The 12,256-nt window shown below is 41.3% G+C and overlaps 1 protein-coding gene across 4 annotated transcripts in view; it reads left to right on the forward strand.

Moving 5' to 3' along the window:
* CALML6 (calmodulin like 6) overlaps positions 1-11,215 on the forward strand; it is a 61,499-nt gene extending 50,284 nt beyond the window's left edge. For 3 of the 4 annotated variants that reach the window (XM_077837520.1, XM_077837519.1, XM_077837522.1), the window contains 4 exons: positions 4,035-4,209; positions 4,386-4,530; positions 7,683-7,783; positions 10,850-11,215. In XM_077837520.1, the coding sequence (XP_077693646.1) occupies positions 4,086-4,209; positions 4,386-4,530; positions 7,683-7,783; positions 10,850-10,896 (417 nt within the window). In that variant the 5' untranslated portion in view covers positions 4,035-4,085 and the 3' untranslated portion in view covers positions 10,897-11,215. The remainder of the gene's footprint in view (positions 1-4,034; positions 4,210-4,385; positions 4,531-7,682; positions 7,784-10,849) is intronic. The other variant, XM_077837521.1, reaches the window with a different exon arrangement.
* The last annotated feature ends 1,041 nt before the right edge of the window (positions 11,216-12,256 follow it).

Consider the following 12,256-nt stretch of genomic DNA (forward strand, 5'->3'; position numbering starts at 1 on the left):
CTATTCAGGCTTTGTCTAGATTAGGATGTAAAGGTGTGTTAGAACAGGTCAGCTATCGTGGGCAAAATTTTCAAGTGATTTCAGCTCTTACATCTCATTTTCAAAAGTGAGTTCACCAGTTAGGAGCCTAAGTCCCATCAATGGCATTTAGGCTGAGTGCCTCAGTTGCTTTTAAAAAGAAAAGGAGTACTTGTGGCACCTTAGAGACTAACAAATTTATTTGAGCATAAGCTTTCGTGAGCTACAGCTCACTTCATCGGATGCATTCAGTGGAAAATACAGCGGGGAGATTTTTATACATAGAGAACATGAAACAATGGGTGTTACCATACACACTGTAACGAGAGTGATCACTTAAGGTGAGCTATTAAGCAGGAGAGCGGGGGGGGGGGGGGGCAATGGGGGCGGAAGAGGGAGGAGAAACCTTTTGTAGTGATAATCAAGGTGGGCTTTTGAAATTGCTTTTGAAATTGAGACTTTGGCTATTGGCAAATTTTCCTCATAGCCTCTCTCTGTAACCTTGTCTTCCAAAATCTTCCTTATAACCTCTCAGGTTCCCCCTTAAACTTCAACTCTTACTTGTATGCTGTCGTGTCTTCTAGAACATATGAGCATGTGGGTAAAATGTTCAAAATGCCTACCTGCCCATGTTCTATGACCTCATCAGGATCATCAGAACTCAAAACTAGGTAAATGCGCAGCATGATGGCACAGAGAATTTAATAGGTTTCAGAGGGGCAGCTATGTTAGTCTGTATCAGCAAAAAGAACGAGGAGTCCTTTTGGCACCTTAAAGACTAACAAATTTATTTGAGCATAAGCCGATGAAGTGGGTTCTAGCCCACGAAAGCTTATGCTCAAATAAATTTATTAGTCTCTAAGGTGCCACAAGTACTCGTTTTTTGTGGGGTTTTTTTTTTGGGGGGGGGGGTTAGATAATTTAATGTTGATTAGAGCTGCTTGAAAATATTCCAATTTTTAATGAAAGTTTTTGACAGAAAAATTCCTCTTTTTAATGACTTTATATTATAGGCTCTTTATCTTTTAATTCAAAAGTTCTCACACAAAAAATTAAAAATAATTCACAATTTTTTCTGTTTTTCTACAAGCTCTAATGTTGACAAATGAAGTAATAAGGAATAATTTGAACCACCCATATACACTGCTGTTTTTTAAATTAACTAACTACTCAGGGAGAAAGATCTGGGTTTACTGTTGGTTTCAGAGTAGCAGCCGTGTTAGTCTGTATTCACAAAAAGAAAAGGAGTACTTGTGGCACCTTAGAGACTAACCAATTTATTTGAGCATAAGCTTTCGTGAGCTACAGCTTATGCTCAAATAAATTGGTTGGTTTACTGTTGGCAGCTCAGCTGAGAACAGCTGCTCAGTGGCAGTTAAAAAAGCAAACATAATGTGACAATGTTTAAAGAATGGGATGGAAGATGCTTAAAATATCACCATGCCATTTTCTAATTCAGTTCTGTTCACACTATCTCTAGAAACAGAACACTTTTGCTTCTTCTTTCAGAGATGGGTGATAGAAATGGGAGGCCTGGAAGGATGTCCCTGTGAACAGAGACTATGCAGACTAAGACTGTTTAGAGAGGAGATGAATAATAATTAATAATACTTAGCTCTTATACAGTGCTTAACAAAGGAGTAGGCATGGTAGAGGTACAAAAAGAAATGAATAGCAAAGGTGAATTGGTGAGACAGTTTCTATCCACCCTCTCTCAGTACAAGAACAAGGGAATTTCAATAAAATTGAGAGGCAAAACACTTAAACCTGATAAAGGAAATCCCTTTTTTTGGGGTACACATCACAATCACCCTGTGGAATTCACTGCCACAAGACATCCCTGAGGCAGGAAGCTTAGGAGGAGTCAAAAGAAGATTAGCCATTTATCTGGATAACAAGAACACAACAGTTACATCACATATCAAACCAGGATGGTCATATCTAAATGATATTTAATTCTTATGCTTCAGGGCACAAGTTAACCTCCAACTGAGGGGAATGAGGATGAAATTTCACCTGTGGACCACCTGTTCTTTATTGTTCACTAAGAGGACTCTAGCACCTTCCTCTCAAGCATCTGATTGAGGCCACTGTTAGAGATACAAACGAGACAGATTACTAGTTGATCTGATATGGCTGATATGTAGTAGGAAGGGTATCTGCTGGGTCATGCAATAGACCATGGCTACATAACATGGTCATCAGCAGGGTTTGAACCTGTGACCTACCACACCAATTGCTACCCTTTGAGCTATAGTAATACTGTCTTTAACTATGAGTAGGTGGCAGGATGTTGTCGTCTCTGAGGCCAGCTACTTTAGAGAAACAAGACAACATTCACTCAACCTCTCTGTTACACAGAACTCAGAAAAATAACTTCCCAGGCTGGGCTGCTATAGCAAGTGGAAAGCTTATTACCTTGTAATTGACAATCTCTGTCAGTGAGGAGGATATGGTGTTGCTTTTAGGTCCACAAACTATTTAAATGGCTTGCTGGTTGCAGTGACTGAAGGTGGGCTACCATGAATCAGAAAAATTCAATACAGTCGGGAAATACGTGGGACTGGGCACTAATCCCAGGTACTTCAGGGTAATAGAGAATGCAGTGCTGGCTTTGGGAAGTGGCCTTGGGTACTTCACTATGATAGGGAATAAAGCACTGGCTGTTTGGATCAAATGGAGCCTGCATCTGAACCACCCTGGATATGGTGCAAGACCAATTTCCAGCCTTCCTTTAGAGAGGATGTATATATCCCCCTAGGTGCTATTCTGATAGAAAGGCTGCGTGGATAACAACATGTCTGCCGTACCACTGGCCTGGGGGTGGAACAAACAACTCTCTGTACTGTGGGGGGGGGGGGGGGATGGTAAAGAGAGAGAAGGAGCAGACTCAGTAAGTGTTCCCTGCTTACCTCCCCTTTCCCCCCCAGTCAACTATGAGCAAGTTAAATATAGACCCAACACTTCTCCGGGGAGCCGGATGCATGAACTGATCAAATGCCACAAATCTGTAGCAGAGACTCCAGTCTCCACTCTGTTAGTTGGCAGGGAGATCTTCATTTTCAAATTTTTAGCGCAGGTCTCTGGGCAGCTCTTACTGTAACGTATGTCAGAGAATAGTCTTTTAAAAGCCATGTCAGATCTTTCTCCCATCATGGCTCCTTTGAAGACTCTGGGCCTACCATTTAAAAAACAAATACTTGAACACCTTGTAGACAGCTACCAGACACCTCCTACAGCTACCAGGCTGGCCTCAGCAGAAAAGACCATCAGTCATGTTCTTATTCTCAAAAGACCAGCTAACTTTAACCCCATCCTAACACTCCCCACTCCCTGTTCTAATCATTAACAGCACTTGGCACTCAGACTCCCACTCCTCACTTAGGTCATGGTTCAGGAGTGGAGTAACATGAAATTCTTTAAAAAAGGAGGACTTGTGGCACCTGAGAGACTAACCAATTTATTTGAGCATGAGCTTTCGTGAGCTACAGCTCACTTCATCGGATGCATCTTCTACATTTTCCACAGTATGCATCCGATGAAGTGAGCTGTAGCTCACGAAAGTTCATGCTCAAATAAATTGGTTAGTCTCTCAGGTGCCACAAGTCCTCCTTTTCTTTTTGCGGATACAGACTACTACTCTGCGGCTGCTACTCTGAAACATGAAAATTCTTTGTATACTGGAAAGCAAGCTGTCCTGTTTGGTAAATGGTCTCTGATGGCCCACATTTTTGGCTGGTCTGAGGGACTAGTAACCATTTCAAGAGTCCCAGCTTTCAAATGATGTATAGAATAATGTATTTTTCCTGTCACTGGTGCTTCATGAGATAGCAGACCATAAGAATCACATTAGTTAGATTACTCTCTTGCACATACTCTGTGTTCTGTGCTTTTAGCTTAGCCCCTTGCCTGATGACCCTGCTGGTTGTGTTTCCTCCTGCACATTACTGAGTACATCTAACTAGAAAATTATTGGAAGCTGGCACAGACCTTTTGATTTATTCCTTTCCACACAGGCTGAGACACTGACACCAGAGCAGATAACAGAGTACAAAGGCGTCTTCGAGATGTTTGATGAAGAGGGCAACGGGCTAGTGAAAACAGATGAACTGGAGAAGCTTATGAGCTTGATGGGAATCAACCCGACCAAGAGAGAGCTGGTGACAATGGCAAAGGAGGTGGACAAAGACAGTAAGAACCTCCCCCGGTCCTATCTTTTACTATATTTCCTACCCTGAAACCAGTGTGTTGAGCTGCCCAGGTTCTGTGGTTCACAAGAGGAATCTACAAGGCAGGATAGACCCTAACTAGACTGCTTCTCAATGACTAGCATGTTAATGTACCCTAGTGCTTTGTTGTTCTTTTAGATAAGGGCACCTTCAACTGCGACAGTTTTCTGGTTTTGATGGGCATTTATCATGAAAAGGCTAAAAACCAGGATGAAGAGCTGAGGGCAGCATTCAAGGTCTTTGATAAGGAACACAAAGGCTACATTGATTGGAATACACTCAAGTAAGTAGCAGACTTCCTGAAGGTATGAAAATATGGGCCTGATTCTGCATGATGCTGAACATACCCAACTCCCATTGAATTACAAGTCAGGAACAGACCACGCCTTTAAAGTAGGAAGAGGAATGCTGAAGCTTTGGAAAGGCAGAACAGGTACTGGGATCTCAACACCCAGTCAATATCTGAGTTTGCCACTGGACTCCAGATTGACAAACTGACTGATTTAGACCCCGAAAATTGGATTTATCTTGATGTTATTTTACTGTCCAGTTGAGATGTTCCAGACAGGATTTTTTCCTTGAATGTTCAGTGTTTCCAAAAGATCAAGGTCCATATGTCTGAATTACACTGACATACAGATCTATGAAAGTTACATTCCAAAGAACACATGATCAACTGAAATAGCAATCAGAGCTGGTGAATAATGAAAAGAAAAAATTCTCATGAATCTTCATTCAGATTTTTAGATTAACATGTTTATTCTATGTTTGCATGACTTTTTGTTATCTTTCAGAGACTATGTTAGCAAACAAGTTTACTGGTAAGAATATTGGCAGAAATAGTGAATTTAAGTCAGATGTGGAGAGACTATTTTCTGAAATTGTAAAATCATATTGGAAACCTTAGCTACCATGCATAAAACAAAGATACCATGTGACCGATCAAACCATTCAACACATCTCAAAGATTGAATAGTAAATGAGCAAACTAGGAACCAAGAATCATTCACAGAAATTATTCTGTTAGTCATTTAAAATAACTAGCATATTGAAGAAAAATCTTTAAGCCATTAGCAGACAATTTGTGAAAAGAAATTAGCCAAATAAGTCATTTGCTCAGCTCTAATACGAATGAAGAGTCTCTAGACTATGTCTTCAGAAGGCATAAAATGACATCTCTCCATTGAAGTTATGCTGATTTCACCAGCTGAGTTTCTTGCTCTTTGTATTATCAACAACAAACAAAACTAAGAATTTACCAACACAGTAAGAACAAAAGAAAAAGGCAACAATAAAAGAAAAAAAGGATAAAAAGAAACGAAAAAAATTAAAAGATCACTTTATAAAAGTAGCAAATGTTTCTACTCTTCACTTTGAAATTAACCTAGATTTCCATATGGATATGAAAAAGATGTCTATTAGGCTGGAAAAGATTAATGCATTTAGCTAACTCAAGGTCATATCATAGGCAAATATTCCTCTGGTTAATGAGTATTAATCAAGCTCCTGTTCATAAATGTGTAAAAAAGGAGGCATGCAGCTGGGAAATGTTTGTGTTTATCATTCAGACACAAGGTTCCAGATTGTTTAACATCCTCAGAACTTGTCCTTGATAAGGAAAGAAAACAAACATTCTTTAATTTAAAAAGCCTGGGATTTGCCTCAAAGCTTCAAGCTACCAAAGCTGGCAGAATCAGAGGAGCTATGCAGTTTGTGCTACAGTAAGTTCCAAGAGAGCTAGTGCAGGCTTCAGGCTCCTGTAGAATCCTAAAAGAAACCTTCATTGCTAGCCATTCAAAAGGAAATGAATACATTAGCCATAATTCCGCTGGAAAAGCAAGATTGTTCTGACTGTTCTACCCTTTCATGGGCATAGAGCTAGGACAATCAATGACTTGGCCAACAAGGCCAGAAAGTGCTCAGCACCCAGTTGTTTCTCATTTTCACACTAAAGGTCAGATTTTCAAAAGTTCTCACCAGGTTGGTTGCATTTTTTGTGCTGGGTTCTTTTGAAAATCTGGCCCCAAGAGGGTGCTGACCACTTGGAAATCTGACCTTGAACTCCTTGGGAAATGGCTTCAGGCCCCAGCCTGTGCTGTTCTAATGATTTCTATTTTCCCAACTCACATGATGTTTCAACAAAAGAAAAAAAAACTTTAAATATTACCTTGACATTATTTCAACTCAAGAGTGAACAGTGCTGGTGCCCTTATTCCCCTCACCTTTCCCCCAAGGACAGGAACACTGCTTTGAAGATCTTTCATGGTTTGTATATATAAGAACATCTTCTGTATTTTCCACAGTATGCATCCGATGAAGTGAGCTGTAGCTCACGAAAGCTTATGCTCAAATAAATTGGTTAGTCTCTAAGGTGCCACAAGTACTCCTTTTCTTTTCATGACAGTGAGCTTCTCTGACTGCTTTGGTCTGTGGATCATCAATGTGCTCTGATGATGGAAATTGCCTCGCTGACTTTGAATTACGCACCAAGCACATGGCAGGCATGATTGCCTGTGTGCATTACAACTCAGCAAGCAGAACATAGCAAGATGGGTCGGGGCAATAATATCCAGCACGCTTTTGTGTCCTGACACGTACAAGATACTACAATCCTTACAAAGCTGCAACAGCCCCAGGGACACTTGGATAAATGTGTGTTTTCTTACATCGACTAAAGATCTGTATGGAAGTATCATGCCTTGGTGAATTAGGTTTCCTTTCATGCTGAAAGCTGGTGTTAGCTGTTCTATGCCCATGTCTACAGATACACACAGGATTAATTCTGTATCTGAGAGTTTGTGATTGGCCAGTCCAGGCTTTATTTAGGATCAGAATTCTGAGACTCATGGACGAGATTTCAAGAACTATTTTTCTTCACTAAGTGGGATCACAACATCTCAAGTTTCTGTTTGTGTTGGGGTTGGAAATAGACAATGCACTAGAATAGACACTGTAAGGAACAATCTTAATCCAGATCACTTAATAGGGCCTTACCATCTCTCACTTGTGTGATACTGTGTGTGGTCACTTGAATGTTTATTGCCATAATTCTATGCAGGTTTTCCATTAGAATATGAACAGAGTACACCATAAGTGTGGGCTAATGGTTAAAGTAGGGGACTGGGAATCAGGACTTCTGGGTTTAATTACTTGTTTTACCATTGATATGCTGTGACTGAGATTTTCAAAGGTGCTGATCACTTGCCGCTCCCATTCACTTTAATTGGAGTTGTAGGTGCTCACAACTTCTGAAAATTAGGTCATGTTTGACCTTGGCCAAGTGACATATCCACTCCATGCCTCAATTTCCCCACTTGTAAAATGCACCTAAATACCTGCCTTTGAGAGTTGACAGGAAGAAGTTCATGTTTGCAAAGTGGTTTGAAATTTACCTATGAAGGGCAAAGTATTGCCAGATTTGGTCTGTATTTTTAGGTATGTACTGATGAATGCTGGAGAACCACTAAATGAACAGGAGGCTGAACTGATGATGAAAGAAGCTGATAAGGATGGAGATGGAACAATTGATTATGAAGGTATAGTATCCATACACAAGACTCTTTAGCAAATGAAAGGTGCACTGGGAAGATTATTCTGAATAGCCTGTAGTCATCAGTCTTGGATCCATCTTGCCTTACTCAGAAGCTTTGCCCAAGGGAGTCACCCATTTTGACTAGGTGGGTGTATTCCACACAGACAGTGTCATGCAACTGTGAGAGGGATGTGTTGTCTAGGACATAGGGCTGAGTTCTAATGCTGGCTTTGACACCGACTCCCTCTGTGACCTTGGGAAATTCACTTAACCTCTTTGTGCCTGAATCCCCATGACTTTGTGTGGCCCTCCCTCCCCCTCTTCCTCTTCCCTCCTTCGCCCACCCAAGTGAGGAAAATATTTTCTTATCTCTTAGGAGGGTTTGTGAAGGTTAATTAGAGAATGTTTGTGAAGTGGATTTAACAAGACTTTTAAAAAGTGACCAGTGATTATGATTGCCTCAGTTTTGGGTACCCAACTTGAGACACGTTAAAGGGGCTTGATTTTCAGAGGCCGGGTGTTCAGCACTGTCTGAAAATCAGGCTCCTTTAAGGTGTTTCAAGCTAGGATTCTAAAATTACTAGTCATGCTTGAAAAGTATGGCCTCTGTGTGTGTTGCGAGTTCTAAATAGATGTGACTTCAGGACTGATAATCTAGCACCTTTCACCAGCACTAAATTAACTTTAAAATATTGATTAAGGAAACCAAACTCTCCAGTTAAGTAGTTCTTCCTGTAACAAGAAAAATGGGGACTAAAGTACATGAACATTCATTTGTCAGCGATGTGATTTATATAGCAGAATTCAAGAGGATTTATCTGCTCCTCCAAAATAATTTATCTATATGACATTTATGGTCTGTGTGAAACCATTTTTTATTTAGAATCATAGAGTATCAGGGTTAGAAGGGACCACAGGAGGTCATCTAGTCCAACCCCTTGCTCAAAAAAATTTCTGTGCCTTCAATCTTCAACCTTCACAGAAATCTGCTGCCATTCCCAATGCAATCGGAAAGCATTGGAATAATATCTGTTCATGGTTTGGATTGACATTAAAAGACTGGTCAATGAGTGGTAGAGTTTAATGCAACCACAATGCATTTTATCTGACCTTTCAGCAGAAGGCAGTAGAATCATACAGCAGAAAGAGATCACAATACCAACCCATTATTGATACATTAGTCAGACTTCCTGGAAAGACTTTGGATTTGTTACAGAGATTTTGGATGTCTCACTACACCGTCTTTTTATTAATACAGTATTGCTTTCAGAAATTTAATATTTCTCTGTTCTTCATTAGAAGATGAACAGAAATTTGGTTTCATGAATGAATATGCCCTAATAATACTGAGTCCTTATACTGGGTAGCTCTTTAGAAACACAGGTACAGCTGCACCAGCTCAGACATGTGGTTCATCTTGTCCATTATCCTTTCTGTCAATGGCTGGCCCCAGCTGCTTTAGAGAAATCCCATAGTTCAATAATCTGCCCATCGAGGGAGTGCCTTCTCAAACCTCTCATTAGTTAGAGGTTGGCTTGGGCTGTTAAGCATGAGGGTTTACATTCCTTTTCATCCTTGGGATGTTCTACAAATATAAATTAATCCCAACATCAAATTACCTCCATTTTATAGATACCTTCATAGTGATGTGCCCAAGGCCAGAAAGTGAGCCAAGATTAGAGCTTAGGAGTTCCTGGCTTTCAGCCCTGTGTTTAGATCATTGGACCACATTCCTCTCTTTAATATAACCACCTGCTCCCTGCCCTAACAACCGCCATCCTGCTCCTCCTACTCCGACGTCTTCTTGCCGGATCTCTGGTATGTTCACTACCATCTCAAGCAGGCCATTGTGGAGCAGAAGGAGGTAGGGAAGGAGGCCCTTCAACTACACAAACGGATGTACAAAAGAAAAAGGGGGGTAGCAGAAGGGCTCAATATGCAAAGTTTGGATTCAGGTCTGAACTTCCCTAAGGTTTGGGGAAGTCCAGATGCAGGAGCGCAATTCAGGCCCAACTCAAACTGCTTTTTATGTCGACATGTTCGGTTTCCACCTCTGTTTGCCACAATGTGAAATTCCCTGTTTATCACAGATGTATGTTGCCAGTGCTGGGGGAGCGCTTTGTCTGGAAGAAGCAGAGGCAAAGCAGGGGTGAGAGGCTTATCTCTAACAATGGCTGACAGCTTAATTAGCTCCTCAAAGTTTGTTACAGCATAGCAGAACTTGCCTTGACAGCCTGACAGCACCAGCTTGGCACAAGCCATTTTCTCACTAAAGAGCCAGAGGGGTGAAAATGAAGCCATCGGGGCTGCATTGCTGCTGGTTTATTTTTGAATGCTCCGGCATTTCATTTGAGGTGCCATGTAACTAAGGTTCTGTCAGTTTCACACTAACAATTCTCTTCAGGTGAGAGCTGAGCAGGCAAATTCCCACTGAAAGAGGGAGGCGAGATTCTTGTGAGATGTGCAAAAGAAATTGCTCATGCCATTCTTTAACTGGAAGGGAAAATATTACAGTATCAGAGGCAGCCCTCCCACTGCACTTAGCCAATAAAGCCAATTAAAAAAAATTTACCCAAGGCAATTTAAAGACTCCCATAGACTCCAATGGCCTTTGGATGAGACCTTCATCTTTGCTCTGAACTAATGATTGTGTCATGACACTAAAAAACCTACTACATTTGCAAAGATTCCGGTAGGGCTTGTTCTCTGCTGTCATCACCCTAGTGACTTCAGTGGAGCTGCATCAGAGAATTTGCCCCGTGGTCTGAGCATAGAACTGGGCAACAAGGATGCATGTGATGTGACAAAAGAGGGGATCCCCTTCAACTTCTGGAGCAAATCCCAACCTCTGGAAATTCAGATTTCAATGAACAAAGCACCATTTAGCCAAAAAGAATCCAACTCCTGTCCCTGTGGTGCGTCAGGCCCATCTTGCTGAGTGAGCGTTATAGAAGTATCCTGCAGTGCTCCTTGCCCTGTCAACCTGTGATGAACCCACTCTATGGCTTGTGCCAACAGCACAAGTTGAGGCTAATAAATCCTGCCTTGTCTATGGTTCTCTCCCTCTCAGAGTTTGTGGCCATGATGACTGGAGAATCCTTTAAGCTTGTTCAGTAGAGTCCTGCAGAAGAACCATATCCTTTGTTATAAAGATCCTTCCTAGACACCTTCACCTGCAAGGGCTGCAATTCCTCTCAAGATGCTGTGATCTGGAGATGTCTCTGAACACCACTCACACACTACCCAAGTCTGAGGAACTTCACCTGGCATTCACAGCAGGAGGAAGCTACAGACCAGAGCACAGCTGAGAGACTCCTCTCACAGCAGGCGTGGAAGCTCTTGCAGGACAGATTCAGTTATTCAAGGAAGCTGTTTTGGGCCATGGAAATTGTACAAGAGCCATAATTTATGTTTATTAATAAACTTTATAAAGAAGGTTTTTCCAATATGGCTTTAAAGAGTCCTGTGAAAGGAACATAGTGTACTTAGGAAAGGAATGCATGTGCTTTGCCAGGACTCTCACTTCTCCTGCATAAATCACTCCTGGGACTGAGAATTGCTCCCAGGTCCACACCTACTTTTATCCATCTCAAAAAGAGTTCACACCTTGGTTAGAAATGCCTAAACTTCACTTCTGCATGGCGGACTAAATAAAGCTACCCGAGGGAGTGCATGAGAACATGAGTCACATTGCACTGAATTTCAAGCTCACAATAATTCAGTGTTTCAAGTGGGCTTGGAAAAACATTGAGGAAACCTGTGAAGAGATGCAGTCAGGGTTGGGTAGCAGATGGAAAAGTTTGTAATGCTGCAAGCTGGTTCTGAACCAAGAGCATAGCACATAAGGGGAAGGGCATTGGACTTGGGGAAAGCAGAAGGAATCCTTGTAACACTGCATGTCTGTGCTCCAGAGTACAAGTGGGTTAAAGCAAGCTATTAAATCAGGAGAAAGCACTAGGGAATTGGTCCGTCCTGGCACATGCACTGTTCATTGTGGGCCAAATTTTCAAAAATATTTAGGCACCTAAAGGTGCAGATGGCACTTTTGAAAATCCATTTGGTGCCTATCTGCCACTTTAGATACCAAATACCTTTGAAAATCCAGCTGTTTGCCCCTATATTTTAGAATGAACTAGAAGTTATTTCTTCTAACCTATCTGTACCCTCTTGCTCCATAAAGCTTTTTAAATTCAGAAGACCCAACACTCAACTCTTGCTGGTGGGGAGGAAGGGGGAAGCTCATAGGATCTCTGGCCAAAAGCATGTGCTACCCTGTGAACTGAACATAGTGCTTATTTCTGCATAAGAACTAGGACTCTTCCTCCTGCATCAAGAGGTTATTGAAATGAAGTACTGTAGTCAAGTGAAGATATTCACCTGAAGACAAACACGCAAAAGGCAGCAGTTGTGGTTTTGGACTATATTTGAGGAACATATATGTTGCAATGGTTTAACTAAAGATGTGATTTTAAACTGA

This window comes from Eretmochelys imbricata, chromosome 18 (assembly GCF_965152235.1).
Source record: "Eretmochelys imbricata isolate rEreImb1 chromosome 18, rEreImb1.hap1, whole genome shotgun sequence".
Lineage (NCBI taxonomy): Eukaryota > Metazoa > Chordata > Testudines > Cheloniidae > Eretmochelys > Eretmochelys imbricata.